Genomic DNA, 17,603 nt, shown 5'->3' with positions numbered 1-17,603 from the left:
GCAATATTATTCACAATAGCCCGAGTGGAAATAATCCAAATGTTCATCAATTGGTGAATGAATACACAACATGTAGTGTATCTACACAATGGAATAACTATTCAGAAATAAAAAGGAATGACCTCCTGATACATGCTACCGTGTGGGTGAACCTCAAAAACATTATGTGAAAGAAGCAAGACACAAAAGACTACATATTCTAGGATTCCACTTACATAAAATTTCTAGAAAAGGAAAATCTATAGAGACAAACAACAGACAAGTGGTTGTCTGGGGTTGGCGGTGGGAGTGAGGGCTGATTGTAAATAGACATGAAGAGCTCTTTAGGGGGATGGAAATGTTCTAAAATTGAATTGTGTCGATGGTTGCAGAGCTGTATAAATTTATTAAAAATAATTAACCTGTATATTTACAACAGGTGAATTTTTGATATATAAATTACATCTGAATAAAGCTGCTAAAACATATAGCAGCTTGTTTCCTGGCCATCTCCCTCGCCCCGACTTTCATCTCTACCTTTTGTTTCTTTTGTCTCTTGTGTCCCTTCCTGGTCAATTTTCATTCCACTCCCTGCAGTTTCTCCTCAATGTGGGGCTCAGTCAAAGCATGGGGCTCTAGTGGGTCAGTTCCAAGTCCTCGGAAGGGCCAGACTCTCTAGCCCCTTCCTTTGGCCTTACTTGGCAAAACCCTCTCCTTTTCAGCCGCTAAATCTCAAATTGGCTGGACAAGCTTTCCAATAAATACTTGTTGGCTATTTTAGGGTCTCCTGTTCACAGGTCTATCAGATGCCCCATTGCTTCCTTCTGCTCTCACCCATGCAAGTGCAAATAACAAGCTAGTCTGTAACTGTTGGCATTCTGTCCTCATCAGCCTGTACCTTGGGGTTTATGAGTATACCCTGTCATCTAGTTTTGTTGTAAGTGTTGTCCGTGGGTTTTTGATTTTCCTATCTGGTTACTGTTCCCTTTTTATATGGATATAAGAAAAGATCCAAAAACTATGCTGCCTCCGTTGTTATCATCTTCCCAGATTTCTCAGCTGCCAAGTCTTACCTTTCCCTGTAGGGAGGTGACAAACCCTTCACTCCGTAGGGTTTTATTTATTGATTTGTCTAGCCCGTGTAGAGTGCTTACTGCGTGCAGACACTGTCCAAGCATATGATTATGACTAACTCACTTAAGCCACCTAACAACAAACACTATGAAGTCGGTTCTATTATTATTCCCGGTTTACAAGTGAGAAAACTGAAACCCAGAGAGGGGAAGTAACTTGCCAAGGTTCCAGTGCTAGTAAATAGGAGATGTAAGAGGGAGGATTCAAACAGAGGCAGCTGGACCCAGCGTCAACACTCTTTAACCACTACACAATGCTGACTCTCAAGAGCTTATAAAGTGTATCTCTGCTCTGTAGAGCTATCATTCAACCATGACTGCCATCCCTGTACCACAATCCTCCCTAAAACAGGGAAATCTTACCCGTCAGACGGTAAATCCTACCCCTCCCTCGAAGACCAGGTTCAAATGTCAATTCTAAGAAACTTGATGAACTCACCCAAGGCAGGTGGCTTCTTCTTTCTTCCTCTCCTCCCTTTTCCTTCTCCCCCAGCCCACCCTTCATGATAGTGCTTTTCACCAGGTGTTATAATTATTTGCTGACATCCTTGCCATCCCATGAGGTCAAAGAACATGTTTTTGTTCATTTCTTATCTCCAGAGCTCACCCTAGTGACTGATGCCTCGCAGGCTCTCAATAAACATTCATAGAATGGAGTAGGCAATAGTTTGTTTGTTTGTTTAACTAGCTCACATTGTACTTGAAAGAAATAAAATTTCATCTTTTTAAAAATCTGTAATTCAGAGATTTTACCTAGTCTGGCTAATGAGTTTTTCTGGGTATTCTTCAGAAGAAACACAGCACTAGACTTTTCCTGATATTTTAACGGCTTGTTTCCAACATGCAGACACCGCTGAGTCTGATGCTAATTTGTCAGGCAGATTCAAAGGAGAACCAGTTACCATACCCACCAACCACGCACCTGCCAGCAGAGAGAGGATACAGAAGGAAGAGCTGGCAGAAGAAAGATACAGTATGTCTGTGCCAAGCCTAGAGAACCAAAGTCACTTATAAATAAAACGTAAAAATTCAAACTTAAAATAGAGAGGAAGGTGGAAAAACCAAACATCAATTGAAAAAAATAATTCATTATTTTTTTTTAAATCTTGTAATTTAATGCAGGATTTTGCTATGAGGACATACAATTATATTGTAGATTTCTTCATGGGTGTACAGATCTATGGCAGATATTGTCATACAAATATCAAGGCGGGTAGTTGTAAGAATATGTATGGCCCCTCTCATTTTCAATAGAAGGTTCTAGTGTTTCCTATCCTAAGAAAAGTCAGAAATTCTCCAAAGATGTCTTAGTCATTTTCTGGGCTTTAGCTCAGTCTCTTTCTGCAACTCTAAGAGTTGACTAAAAATACTTCTGCAAAAAAAAAAAAAAAAAAAGGAGAGAAAAACCATTTTAAAAAGAAATAGGAAGTACCCCTGGAAAAGAGTAGGGCCTCCACCTCCACCCTGCCCTCGTGTAAAATATTAATGCATTTGACACCCAAACCAGGGAAGGGAAGAAGCAGGTTAACCAAGAGCCGGAACAGGATCTTTCCCCACACCCTCCCTCCCATCCACCCTCCGTCCCGGGCAGATACATCAGGACCTGCTCTGCGGTGCAGATGTCACTAAATAACCAAGAAAACTCCCCACAGTCAGACAGGCTCAGAAAGGGTGAAATCTGGCTTCCATCTTGACCAGACAGGATGTGAATTCCTCTTTCCCGACACACATGCATCATTTCACTGATCTGCCCTTGAAGGGCTGCCTCCAAGGGCCACACTGAAACACTCTCACATGCTTCTGTGTCCAACTGCACCCTGTGCGGTTTCAGCTTGAAGAGCTACATATTCATGACAGTGCCGGTCTGGGAGGCTCTGGGAGCAAATGTTCTCAGGCCACTAAAGCACAGGAGACGTTCCTTCTCTTTCCTGCGGGGAACTCTGGAATCCCATCCGGATGCGTTCCATGTTGGGCTTACGTGAGGAGGCTTTCAGGCCCCAAAATGCCACCACGGAAGGAGCTTCTCAGAAATGAGAGTCTGCCAGGGCCTGTTGAAGGAGTTTCTGATAAAAAGCCACCATTACTGTAAATACCCCCCAGTCGCAGAGACCGGGCAGAAAGCAGAGGTCCCTAGGATCTTCCCAGAAAATGTATTATTTCGTCCTGGCTCCCTCCACCCTCTTTTAACAGAAGGATATCATATGCAGGCAGACCTAGGTGGTCAGTGGACATCTCGCTCTTTACCACCCAGAAGCAGTAACCGCAGCAGTGGGTTCCACGAAGCCAGTCCCGGGGGTCGTGTTCAACCTTACATCCCTGGCACCTAGCACAGTGTCCACCAAATATATCACTTAGCTCTCAATAAATGGATGTTGCATTAACTAATTTTAAAGAAAACACACAATTGTTAGGCATCTGTGAGCCACAGCTACCTTAGCTGAAAATAAAAAGTTTCTTCCTTCCTTCCTTCTTTCCTTCCTTCCTTCCTTCCTTCCTTCCTTCCTTCCTTCCTTCCTTCCTTCCTTCCTTCCTTCCTCCCTCCCTCCCTCCCTCCCTCACTCCCTCACATACAACTGTATACCCAACTCTGCTCTAGATACAGATCCCTTCCCAAACAAAACAGACAAAAATCCCTGCCCAGGAGGAATTTATAGTCCAGTGATGGAAGACAGACAATAAACAATTTAGAGAAGAAAAAAAAAAAAAACAAGTGGGCAAGGGGTTAACAAGTTCCCTTCCTCTTCTGCTTGAGAATTTGACCTTAGGTTAACTTTCCAGTTCTGTTTCCCTGGAAACCTAATAAAGATAAAATGTCAATTATGTTACTAGGCAACAGTGCTTATGCTAAAAATGACGCCTGCAGGGAGGGCAAAGTGGGTAAAGGGGGTCAAATATATGGTAATGAAAGGAAAGGAGACTTTGGGTGGGGAGCACACAACAGAGCACACAGATGTCAAATTATAATCTTGTATACCTGGAAATTATATGTTATTAATATTAACCAATGTTATGCAAATAAATTTAATAAAAAATAAATTATAAAAATAAGAAAAATCAAATGTTTGTTTTTAAATGACCCTTCATTGATAACTTGCATCTGGACTGGAAGGATCTATAAATATCTGATGGGGACAAGATAGCTTTGGGCTTCCTTGAATGTGAGCAAATCCCTTGGGAGACCCTGAACACCTACTCAAGGTGAAGCTCATTCTCTAGCACCCGAGCTGGCACCTGAGGGGAGCAGGGCAAAGAGAACAGCTTCTGGGTGGCCCTATGGACTGCAGAGAGCACAGTTTATACAGAAGAGTAATCCCTGACAATTTGTGGTTCTGTTCTAGAACTTTCTAAATAGATGGGTGCCAGCTCTGGCCAATGAAAGTCTTACGGGTCAAAATGTTTAAGGGAACCTAAGAAGATCCTGGTAAGTACTGTTTATGGTATATTCGATGCCAGTTAAATGCTAAGGAGAAAAATAAAGCAAAGAAAAAGGATGGGTTGGTTGGACAAGATGCCTCTGAGAATACTTTTAGGTCTGAACAGTAACGAGCACACTTCCCACCCTGTCCTGCCTTTGCTAGTTAGCCCCTAGTCCCTGATTCATCTTCTGGTTTCTGCTCAGTCATGTCCCAAGGAAAACCTCCCCTAACCACCAAATCTAGGTCAACTTCTTTTTAAAATGGACTCTCAGACAAATGGGTACCTTTCCTCCTGAGTACTATCTCAGGGTGTAGCGAAACATCCAAGAATATAATGATCTCTGGGAGCAGGGAACACGTCTGGCTGCTCACCATTTTATCCCCAACGCCTGAACAATGTCACATGTCATCTAAAACCAAACAGAGGTGGCTCGTATGCCTCATACCACACTGCGTGTTCCTGCTGTGTCTGTTTATTCGTGCCACTCCCACCCAGAGCATGGCCCCAGAGCAGGCCTGCAAACAGTGCCATCTAGGTCAATAAATCCCAGGGGACCAATCTCCAGTCATATCAAGAGTTATTGAGAAATATCAAAATATTAAGTTAACTTTGATTTTTAGACACCTTATTGTATAACCATCTCTTTTTAGGAAAACTTGCAAAGTGAAAAGCTAAATAAAAAAAATAAAAAAGCTTTTTTTCTACCCTTTCCTCAGGCTTAGCCCTCTTGTAATTATTTGCCTGCTGGACTAGAATCCACAGGGATCATTTGCTGTGTCACCGTAGCTCCTAGCACATAAATGTTTGATGGATGAATAAATAAGTGAATGAATAAGCCCCTTCCCTCGTTCCCCCACTAAAGTGAAAATCACTACCCTAGACGAACCCAATGTGAAGACCTGGAATCATTTCCTACACCACTTCATCTTTCAGGGAATCTAATTCTGAGTGGTGGCTAAAGGAAGCAGCTTACGGCTGGGCAAATCCATGTGAGGGGGGGCCTCTGTGAGCAGCAAGGAACGTCCAGTTAGTTCACTAGGCTCCACCCCACCCGATGCCCCTGCACTCTGGAAACCTAGGATGACGTCGCAGGTTCGTCAGCTGACGCCAAGGACATCCAAACAGGATGCAGCGCCTTGTTGAACACTGATAAAGCTTCCAGATGGCACAGGACTCGAACACTCATCAAGGGCTGGCACTTATGAAGTACAAGGGAAGCAACGACCTGTCCCTCCTTATTCATTCTGAAAGTGGTCTTGGAGTTTTGTAATTAAACCGACAGATATTTCTTTGTTTCCATACTAAAGTTTGGATGGCATTATGGGATGAGCCCAGTCTACATTTAAACAAAACAGAAAATTCGGCTGATACTTTTTATTATATAAATAATGACATCTAGACTGGCTTTTAAAAGCCCTTATTTTCTAATTGCAATGTATTCCTTCGAGCTACGCTGCTCAGTGCTCCATGTTCAAGAAGAGAGAACTAACTGGGCATGGTCAGTGTGGTCCGAGTGGTCAGAAAACGGGACTGGGTGTCAGAGAAGGATAAGCAGGTCCCAGCTCTGCCACCAACTACTTGTGCGACACCGAATAAATCATATTGTCTTTCTTATTGACTGTTTTCCCAACCAAAATGTAAACTCCATGAAGGCAGTGACTGGCTCTGACTCGTTCACTTAGGGCAATGTTTGGCCCCTAAGTACCTTAGTAAGATTCTTGGTAAGTATTTATTGAATGATTGCTGAACGTGATTTCTCTGGATTTGATTCCTCATCTATAAAGGACAGTGAATAAAACCAATGTGTTCTCAACATTTGAGCTCCAAGATTTTCAGATTCTACACCCCACCATCAGTTCAACTATTAGGAAAACTAATGTCAAGTGCTTAGCACAGTAAGCTAGGTGGATCAAAAGTCTTCCAGTCATGTAATGACATGTGGCAACACCAAGGTGGGCCTGGCTGGTCAGGCTGCAGGACTCACATTGCTCCAGAAACTTCCCTTTGGAAGCTGTTGCAGCAAAGGCAATAGCCCTCTTACATAGACTCCCTCCCGTCTCCATCGCTGCCTCCATCACCCCTATCTTTCTCTCAGTCAACTGCATAACTTACTATGGTTCCTGCTGAGGTCAGAATGTAGTCTCTGGCCAAAAACCAAGCAAAATGAGCCTAGTCCAACTGAAATGGGGAACATGACTCAGCTGGCACTAGACTCCTGCAAATGGACTACCTATCCGTGGCCCTTTCTGACACCCCACCTGGGGATTCAATGGTTTCTCCATACCTGGAGACAGAACTCTATTCCTTAGCCTGGTTTTCAGTCTTCCGCCATCTTTCTATCATCCTTCCTTCCAGAAAGAACTCTATCTTAGAAAAGAAAATGGAAAAGGAAATAATAATGATTGAAAGTCATCTACATACAATGCCACACTTCCTCCTGTATCTTTTGTTCTTCTCTTTCCCCCATCTAGCTTCTGCTCTTAGACCATCCCACCAGAAGTCTATTCAAGGTCACAAATGTCTTCCATGTTATCTAAAGCAAGCTTTGGTCTTTATCCTTATTAACACACAGCAGCATCCAAAGCAGGTGATCACTTCCTCCTTCCCAGCACACCTTCCTCTTCAGGCTTTCACAGGCACTTACCCTCCTGATGTCCCTCCTACCTCGGGCAGCTCCTCCACAGGTTCCTCCCCCTCTTTTACTTCTAACTCTTGCAGGTGTCCAAGCTGAGTCCTGGGCTGTCTTCACTGCTCTCTCTACACCCTGTCCCTCACTAATGTCATCCAGTCCACAGCTTCAAATACAATCAATCTGCTGAAACTCCCATGTTATAACTCAAGCTCCGACCTCCCCTCGGTGCTCCTGTGTCTTCCTCTTTGACAATTCCACTTAGACATCTCACAGGCATCTCAAACCTAACATATCCAAAGGCAAATCCTTGAGTTCCCCTTTTCCAAATCTGATCCTCTCCTTGTCCCCACTCCATCTAACCAATTCTCAAGACTGAACTGGGGAGTCATCTCTGGTTCTTCTACTTCCCTCCCTTCTCCCCACTTCCCAAATCCATCCACTTCTCTTGGTCTCCCCTACCACTGTCATCTTTCCGGTGAGCAGTTAATGCTTTGTCCAGCTATCATGACCTTGCCTTTGCCCTGGTGACTTGGGGATTTTTCACTGGACAATCACCACTCCCACTGTATGCTGCAGTCGACCTGCCTTCTTCAGGGTAAGCCAGACCGAGAGCATCTGTGACTCTCCCCTTCCGATTCTGCCTCAGATTCTTAAACACAGAGTTCTTTCCTCATTCAAGACCTTTGCACATATGGGCCCTCTTCTTACAACTCTTTCTCCTGCCCTTGGCCTGGTGACTTCCTTCTCGTCCTTCAAGTCTTGGTCTCAATGTCACTTCCTCAGGAGGCCCAGCCTGAGCGCCCTCTCTAAGCAGGTGCCCTGTGTTATTTGCTCTCACTGTACCCATTCATTTCCTAGTACTTCTTACAATCTGTGCTCACATACATTGGATTACTTTTTTATTACTTGTCTCCCTCACTAGACTGTATCCTCCCTGAGTGCCTGGATTATGTCTCTTAAATTCACCAATGTAGTACCAAGCACAGTTCTTTGCACATAGCAGAACTCAATAAATACTTGTTGGATGACTGACCAAACGTACTGCATGCCAGGTCCTGTGCTGAGAGTATATATAAAAATTCACAGATTTCTAAATAAACCTTCACTCCAACCACAATGGTGTCCTCACAGCTGTGCAGAATACATACAATACTGAGTGCAGTGCTAACTCCGTGTTTCTACCAACTACTTGGAATGTCCCCCACCTCTCTCTCCTCCTCCCCGGGCCCGGCTCTCCCCAATCTGCACGTGTATCATTTCAAGCTTTACTCCCCTTTCCAAATAAGGCAGCAGTCTCAACACACAGCCTCCTTATTTGCTTTTGTGGCAACCTGAACTTCTCCTGCCACAACATGTAGAAACTACCCTGAAACTGCTTGTTTTAATTCTTAATTCTCTGAGACTAAGTTCTAGGAGGGGAGAGATTTGGTCCCTCTTTTTCACCATTATACCCCCAGTACCTGACACAGAGCCTGGTTCCTAACAGGCGTCCAATTAATCCTCATTAAATGAATGAATAACTGACCTTCCAGGATTAATAAATAAGTGGGCCTGGAGACTTCAGTTAAAGCGAGTAGGTGTTCTCTCATTGTTTGCTATTTTATGCAACCAAAATGTCACCTTTAAAGTTACTTATGTTATTGTCTTATGCTTTTGCTTTTCTCCTACTATGTCCCAGCGTGCACACCCATTTCTTTTCCATCTCTGAATCTCTTGAAGAATGTCACGTACCAAAAGTTAAATGCTTGCTGGAAACGTGTCTGAATTCTCTCATGTTCACAGCATGTGACTCATAATGTGAAAAGTAGTGTGCAGTAAAAAAGTGAACACTTCTTATCACTGCAAGCGAGAAGACAGTTAGAATGCAAAGGCAATGCCAAGTTGCCCCCGTGCCTGGAGAGATGGGTGCACCGAGCAAAGCCACCCTCTCAGCTTGGCCATGGAGTGTGGGAGCCTGTCTGCCACTGGAAGGCTATAAACCCAGGAAACGCCCCTACTCAGGAACCCATAGGACACTGTGGGCCTCACGGCCCCTTCTTCTGCCTTCTAATTCTGGGCTACCCTGAGCAGGGCTGAACAGGTGTAAAGGTCAACAAGATGCATGGGGAAGTTTAAAAACTTTTTAAAGCCAATGCAGAGTGATGAATAGTGGTCTATTTAAAGCCAGCTCGTATTGGCGACTGACCGTCTTTGCAGAACTCCAAAGAGCTCTCATACCACTTTATTCCCTGGCTTGATTGTAAGTACCTCAGGGAAGCCCATGTCTGACCATACGAGTACTTCCTGACTTCCTACTTTCTCCACGTCAGGGTCTCCCTGGCAGAACTCCATGAGGCACCCTAGCCATGCAGCCTCAGAAAGAGTACCACTCGATGGGCACATCTCCCAGGTACTGACAGTCATTTGCCTTCTTGCTTCAGATATCCCCACCCTCCCTGAATTAAAACCAATTCAGAACCAGGGAAAACACACTACCATCCATTTTGCTCAACCAGTACACCTGACATGGCTGACAAGAGGCAAAGTTATTTGAAATATCCTTTGCCACCCTTCGTTTTATAAGGGATGGTTAAAGGTTCCTGAAATGTGCAGGAAATAATAGGCATCCCAGACCCACGCCTCTCTGGCAATTCCAGCTGCAAAAACTCAAGTGGGGGGTTAACATTTCTGTTCTCCTTAGAAGGCTGAAGGGAGCCCCTTGCTGAGGCCATTTCCTGGCCACGAGCCAAAGAATACCCAATGCGACTGTGTCAGAGGAGCCAGCGCCACATCCCTTCTCTGAAACACTGACATGGCCATCAGTTATTAGATGTTATCCAAGCTAATTGTCACGCATTTTGGGCAGAGTTCGTTAAACCAGCAGTCTAAACAGATGCTCTTCCTTGAAAACTCTGGTGGTGTGAGGCTCAGCAACCAAATGCGTGACGGACGGACGTCTGTTCTGCGAACTTCCACTTCAGCTGTAGCCTGACCTTCCTCCGGTCCCACTTGCAGCAGGGACAGTCAGCTGGGCATCCCCATCACGGGAAATTACAACTGGCCACTTGCTGTTTGCCTGGAGCTTCATGAGTGTTCCCGCACGCATGTTCTTGTCTGTGCTTCACCACAGCTCTTGAGGTAGGAGGTCTGAGCTCTATTTCACAGATAAAGAAATGGATACCCAGCAAGCAGAGGCCTGGTTCCAAATCCAGGTCCTCTGGCCCCAGGGCCCCTCAAGCGAGTGCCCGCCGTGAGCGAGGCAATTCGAGAACCTTGGAGGCAGCAGTCCTGGTTTTCTGAGGCTAACGCTCTCTGATGTCACCCTTGCAGAACCTGAGCAAGAGGTTTTTCATCCTTAACAGGTTTGCTGCTGCCACCCAGAGGGACAAGAGACACAGATGTGAAATAGATGTGGGTACATTCCAAGTCACATCGTGCCCGGAGCACTTGGGGCTGGGATGGCAACCGAGCGTTCTCTCCCTCCAAGGAGGAAAGAGGGTGGAGGAAGGGAGCGTGGGGGAAGGGGGGTAAGAGGGCAACAAGGAGAGGGAAGGGAAGGAAATGGGAACTGAGGGTGAGGAAGAGGGTGAGAGGAAGGAAACAGAGAGGAAAAGGAGGGGTAAGAGAGGAAGGAAGAGGGGGCGTGGGAGGGGACGAGGGGGACAATGGGGAGGAGAGAAGAAACATGATTCGTGACATGCTGTAGATGAGACATGAGGACAAGTGTGATGAGAAAACACCAATCAGCAGAGCCTGGGAACCTTCCCCTGGCAACGTCTGTACTAGGGGTCAAGCTCCGTCACAGAGAGGCCGGGCGCTGGACAAGGCCGCTATGTGGGGGTCCAACCAAGCCCTTCCACACAGTGACAGCATTTCCCCTGCCGTGGTGCAGCGCTAAAAGGACTGAAGATCAAACCTGGAAGCCAGGTCACCGTGGGAAAAAGAGGATCAATTCTACTTATTCTGCCAAGCTCGTAGGCAACAGGGGACGTGAAGGAGATGCCGCCATGGGGATCAGTGTCCATGAAGGAAAACTAATGGTAAAGATAAAAGCATCATTGGGGCCTCAGGCGTTAGGAGGGGCCCAGGAACTGGTCCTGGAGTTATGTTCTTTGTGAACGAGAGCCAAGTTCGCCAGTTTGGCACTCGCTCTTGGAAAAGATGGCGAATTATAAATGAATAGAAGTAATTATTATATCTCACTAAGTCCTCAGTGATGACACCACAGCTGAATATCGTTAAGTATGTTTCTAAAGAAAAAGATGTGCTTTATCAATTTCTATCTCTTATTGCAAAACCCTTCTATAATACATTTCCCTATCCCCGAAAATCAGTCAAACCCTGTCCATTTTATCTTCCCAAATACGTATTTTTAAAAGTGCAGAAAAACAAAGAAAAGGAGTGAGACAACAAAGGAGCAAACACAGCAGGAGCTGGAACTATGGAAAGCCACTGGTGCTGAGAGAAAGCAGCTGCCCCCACCTGCCCCCACTTGCTCCACAGAGACACAGGCTGTTGTTGTTCCCTAACAAATGACCCCCAGATGTGGCTCTTGGGCCCTGAGTAACCCTGACAGCACTTGGCTTGTCCAAAACCTCCCACAGATTCCTCTCCTTTCTTCCATAATTTGTGGTCTCGAAAGTGGCCTTCACCTCTACCTACCCAAAGGTAATCTCTCCTTACTGCTGCAGGCTCCCAGCCTTCAGGACACTGCAGCAGGCAAGAACCGTCTTGAGTGGCTGGCCCAATGCCATCACTGGTCTTTAGAGCACAGAGCGAAGGGCGAGAGGACAAGAAAAGAGGAGCAAAGGCTTCCAAGTTAAGCAATCCCTTAACTTTGATACGCCAATGGGTATCTCCTTGCACTTGTTTTGTAAAAATGAGAAAGGAGCCAGCAAGCCATTCCCAGCGTGTAATCCATCATCTTATGATAAATAATAAACCTCTCTTCATCATTATTTTCTAGTTAGTTTCCAGTGGGCAGTCAACGTTTCATGACAGGAGGTTGAGCCCAAGAGCCCTGCTTCTCCCTCCTCCATGACTAGGCTTCAGATGAGAATGCGTTATGCAGCCCACCCTGATCAATCTTACGCAAAGCCTTTCCAATAGCAGGTCGTGGTGTGGCACTCGAGAGCCCCCAGGGAATTCACTCCTGTACTTGGACTTGTACATCAACCAGACACTCACAGGTTAGAGGGAGAGAGAGCAACGGTGGGAGGTTCCTCTGTGATGACCACCATTTATTGTGAAAAGGGAGAAGAAACAGATCGCTAGAAAGATATCCCACTTCCCTCCCTTCTCCCTTTATTTAAAACAGTAAAGAAAACAGAACTCAAAACTCAGCAGAGGGAACATGCACCACCGCGCAGTCGATCTCCATCAGGGGCAGATGAGATCAAATTTGAGCACATCTTTGTGCCAAAGCCACCAAGCCATTCCAAACCTTGGGGTGTTTCCTGTGGCCTTTCGTGGGCCATGGCACTCTGAACCAGTGGCCTTCGGAGCAAAGCAGGCCTTGCCCACAGTATAATAGGATTTGGGAAATTAGCACTCACTCCCAACAAGTGGAAAATGGCCGCCTGTGGCTCTGGGCCACCAGGAGGATGAAACCCACTTCCGTGAGCTACACCCCAAGGTTTGAAGCTCTCAACAATGAAGAGGGAGCAACTCCACTGTTCATTTATCCGAAGGCTGGGACTCGCGTCCCCTCGGCTGCTCAAAGCACTACTTGAGTCTTCCGAGAGGAAGGGAACGGGCCTCGAGGGGCCTCCCATGCACAGCCTAGGAGGAGCTACAGAGGAACCGGTACCTACTGTTGGTCTTCATGCACATCTATCCTGCAGCACAAGGTCAAAACAAGGGACAGCTGAAGAGATTTGGAACAGAATCGTCGCATTTCTCAGAAGAGTAAAACAAACATCAAATGCATTAGAGAGCTACACCCCACATGGTCAGGCTCTTTAACCTTTCTTAAACCCTTTTCAAAGGCAGCTCAAGTAGGAAGTGTTCTTGTGTGGCATTAGATCCACACTCACTTTCATAAAAACCATATGGGACTTGGCACATCCAATTCTCTGAACTGATCAGCCATTCAAAGGGAGAGGGTCCTGGGTGCCAGGGTCTCCAGTTCATTCCCTCTCCCCCGCATCACAGTGGGGAGGCGTGTGCAGTACCACTGCCGCGGAGGAAGGGCAGGGGCAGCCTGGCTCCCTTCTCATCCACCCCACTCGTCTTGGTGCCCCATCCTTGTGACTCAGACTCACATAGGAGCCCCCCGACTCCATTCTCCCACCTTCAAATCTCATGGGAAAGTAAGAAAGCAAGGTGGAGAAGAGACGAAAGAGCCTATGTTCTTTCTTTTTAAAAAATTCCAATTACAGTGCATCTTTAAAATTGTTTATGTTATAATAACTAAACTGAAGACAGCATTAGAAGACTCTCTATTTTCCTTCTTTAGGAACTTGATTTAAAAAATGAAGAAGGCTTACCCATTTTTGAAATAGAGGACATGGGCTCTCTGAAGTCCTGTTTCTAGGAAAAAACCTAGTTCTTGATCGTGGGGAGCAGGGCCAGGCTTAGGGCTTCTGTTTTGAATATTAGTAAGAATTACCTAGAAGGGGAGAAAATCGGAAAACTAATCAGATCCACATCCAACCTCAACTTCCTTTAAACCCTATTGCTAAATGCACTGCACAATTTGAAAAATCAACTACCTTATGCAAACATCAGTGCACAGGCCAGGGTCAGGAAAGCAGAGAGAACGGCTTCCATGAGACAGGGAACCCAGGGAACCCAAGCAACCCAGGGGCACATGCGGCCCTCCTGGCACCAAGGGCTGAGTGAAGGGTGTTGATGCGTGCATGGTGCCAGGAGAAGCATTAGAGCTGGAGGGGCTCTGCCGAATGCCAGGATGTTGACAGAGAGGCTCAGTGACACAGAAGCAGGTCCCAGCAACGGGCAAAAAAATAGTCATCATCCACCAATGGCTGAGGTCACTGACTAGCCAACTGCAGCTTCAGCCCTTTGAGCTGGAGGAGCTCCAAAAAGGGCTGGGAACTCGGTGCCGTGATTGGCACCAGCCCTAAGACTAACCAGAGAGGGCAAACTCTCCAGGCTATAAAACTGAGGCCAGTGGACTGAGGAGCAGTCATTTATCTGTTCTCAAGGGGAGAGCTGAGAAAAACAACCTAAGCTCCCTCTTTCCCAAACTCGACCTCTTGTCCACAGATAACGAGGTTTCAAAGGTTTCAATTTTTAGCCCTGCAAGAAAGACTGCCAACTAATCGGGAGAAAGGCTTGCAAGTTGAGTGGGTTAAAGTGAAGTAGAAGTACGGGTCTACTATTACAGAGGCTACTCGCTTTAAACTCACATAAAGTCACATAAAGCCTTTATCAACCAGAAGCTACTGTGTCCCATGAAAAAACCATATAAGTGCTCTCCAAACATACTGTCCACATTTGCTGAAAAGTCTGCAGCTCTTCAAAGACCCAGCTGTGAGCCAAACCCCAAATATTCTAGAGGTCTTGAAATTACTCTCCAAATGGAGTTGAAGCAATTGCTAGTTCTCTAACTTGTGAGCTTTGGGAAATGGAAAAGTAGAAAGCACACAATGAAGAGTCTGTCGTGGCACACTTGTATTCAAACTGCATCCCAACACCTTGTCAACACTGCCTGGCTCCTTCACGACTTAGCATTGCAAGCGCTAAGAGGCAGATGTTCTTCCTACCTGTGGGGACTGTCGTTTTTTTGGCTCTAACGCAGGCTCATCCCCCACCCATCCTCCAAGTGCTGGAGACACAGAGTCGGGTCCTGGGCACTTGTCCGTTCTCCGGTAAGTCTCTCTCAAGGTGAGCTATCTCATCCATTCCTCTGAGCTTCAAAATTCATCTATATGCCGCCAACTCCCAAATTTATAATCTCTAGTCCAGACTTTCCCTCTCTGAATTCCAGACTCTATATCTAGCTACCTCCATGGCGTCTCCACTTGAAGGTCCAACTTTGAAAGTTTTAAAAATTATCCTTCACTTGCTTTTGAAAATAGTTTTTCATTTTTTAAAAAAATGCCATGATTATTTAAAGCAAATTCAGTACAATACAAAAAGAAAATTAAAAACCATCTCAAAATTCCACCACACAGAAAAAACCGGTTAATACTGATTGAACAATAATCCAGATCTCTCTATATCCATATGTATCAAGAGGAACGATAAAAGTCATTTTACAAAAACTCAGATTGTGTTCTAGATGCTAGTTTTAATTTAAACCGTTACATTTAATTTTAATTAAACACAAGAAACTAAAGTGTGACCAAAGTAATCACTCAACTTCAGAAAAATACGTTTTTTTCTTTTTTATTAATGGATTTATTTTTTTCCTGCTTTTTCTTTTATTAGCATTTATTTGATGCTGAATTAACTCCCAGGCCTTAAGTTTTTGTTTCCTCACTTTCTTCATGGAGATCTTTTTCTGCTGTGCGACCTCTTCTTCTGGTTTAGGAGCCGTCAGCTCCTTTTCAGTGAGGGTCAGCTCAGTGTGGCAGGGAGAGCTCATGTATGGGTTCATCCGCCCGTGAGCTCTGTAAGTTCCACGTTGCATCTTGGGAGCTTTGTTCCCTGGCTGTGCTCAGTGACCAGGGCATCTACATCTAAACCCCTAAGTGCAGGATTTCTCTCTGCATTTTTAAGCATGTGCAGCCAAAAATTCTGCACTCTTTTTGGGCCACTGACCCTGCATCCAGCCCCACTGTTTGGCCTGGGCACACCTCCCAACTCCACCATTGTAATGACAGAATGGTACACATTGCTTCTGTAATATGACATCCTTTAGATACGTGGTGGCTTTTTGGATATGCATACACTTGATGGCCTGGGCAGTTTCACGAGTGTTCTTAAATTGAGCACAAAGGTTCGAACCTCTTGGTTTACATGATTTTGTGGGGTTCGCTGGGTCAAGGGAATAGTGAACCATTTTCAGAGGTCACATCAGGCAGCTCACAGGAAGAGCAATTAATTTATTTTTAAATTATAGTTGACATACAATATTATATAAGTTTCAGGTGTACAACATAGTGATTTGACAACACCTGACGAAGTGATCACCATAGCAAGTCTAGTAATCATCTGTCAATGTACAGAGTTATTACTTGAGAGAGAGAGAGACAGGGAGAGAGAGAGAGAGAAGTCATTCTTTTACCTACATATTTCAACTGTAGTGTCTACTGACCCCATGGTAAAGATGAAGAAATTAACATATTCATACTACCTTCTGCTTCTGCCTTCTCCTCAGCCTCCTAATTTTGTTACATTACTCTTCTAACGTTGCCAAGGTTCCCAACAATTATGTCCTACTCCACAATTGTTTTGCCTCAGTCCTATATTAAAATGCATTCATTGTTTCTTGAATTCTTTATTTTGAATCAATTCTTGGTAGAATATTGCACAAAAAGGCTCAGGGACGCTGTAGGCCCTGAATTCTTGTACGTCTGAGAACGTCTGTCTCTTGTCTCTATTCCTCCAAACCTGACTGAAGGTGACATTCTTGGATTTCGTACTTTCTCGCCCTTAGAACGTGGCAGATGATTCTCCAGTCTTCTGACACTGAAAGTTGCTGTGGAGAACTCGGAAGCCAGCCTTATTCTTCTCCCTGCAGATGATCTGCGAACAGCACTCCTTTTTGTCCCTGAAGTCTAGAAAATCTACCGGGAGTTATTTTGCCATTCATCATTCTCTGTCAGTTCTCCTGAGAACACAGCATAATTTTCAATCTACGAATTCAGATCTGTAGTATAAAGTAATGCACTGAAGTCAGGCTGCCATTCTGGGCTCAAAACCCAGCCCCCCCTACTTTGGGCAAGTCACAGCCTCTCTAGACCTCAGTTTTCTCACTGGTAAAATGGAGGTGGCAAGAGAACATGGTCTTAGCATAGTCCTATGGACTAAAACAGACAATGAGTGGATAGAACCCTTAGCACAAAGTAAACGCTCAATAGTTTTACTTTGTTGAAGAATTTCTCTTTGATAGAATAATTGTATTTTTTTATTTATTCCATTTCTTCCATTTATTTTTCAGGAATATTAATTGTATATACTGTCTTCATTACTACAGCTTTGTAGTAAGTTGAGAGATCAGGAACTGTGAGTCCTTCAACTTGGTTCTTTTTTAAGGTTGTTTTGGCTCTTCTGGTCCCTTGCATTTCCATATTAATTTCTGAATCAACTTGTCAATTTCTGCAAAAATGGCAACTGAGATTTTGATACAGATTGGGATGAATTTGTTGACCAATTTGGGGAGTATTGCCATCTTAACAAATTAAGTCTTTTGATCCATGAACATAGCATGTTTTTCTACTTATTTAAGTTTTCTTTCATTTCTTTCAACACTGATTTGTAGTTTTTATGGCATAGGTTTGTACTTCTTTTTTATAATTCCAATATATTTTAACCTTTTGATATAAGTGGAATTG

At 44.7% G+C, this 17,603-nt stretch overlaps 1 protein-coding gene across 7 annotated transcripts in view; it reads right to left on the bottom strand.

Moving 5' to 3' along the window:
* TTC7B (tetratricopeptide repeat domain 7B) overlaps window positions 1-17,603 on the bottom strand; it is a 240,122-nt gene that overhangs the window by 162,687 nt on the left and 59,832 nt on the right. For 4 of the 7 annotated variants that reach the window (XM_033108190.1, XM_033108192.1, XM_033108194.1 and 1 more), the window contains 2 exons: window positions 13,629-13,750; window positions 12,954-12,977 (listed from right to left, as the gene is read on the bottom strand). In XM_033108190.1, the coding sequence (XP_032964081.1) occupies window positions 12,954-12,977; window positions 13,629-13,750 (146 nt within the window). The remainder of the gene's footprint in view (window positions 1-12,953; window positions 12,978-13,628; window positions 13,751-17,603) is intronic. The other 3 variants (XM_033108191.1, XM_033108193.1, XM_033108195.1) reach the window with 1 other exon arrangement.

Source organism: Rhinolophus ferrumequinum, chromosome 6 (genome assembly GCF_004115265.2).
Source record: "Rhinolophus ferrumequinum isolate MPI-CBG mRhiFer1 chromosome 6, mRhiFer1_v1.p, whole genome shotgun sequence".
NCBI classification, from domain to species: Eukaryota; Metazoa; Chordata; class Mammalia; order Chiroptera; family Rhinolophidae; genus Rhinolophus; species Rhinolophus ferrumequinum.
Note: the sequence above shows the minus strand (reverse complement) of the source record. Positions and strands in the feature narration are given on the sequence as shown.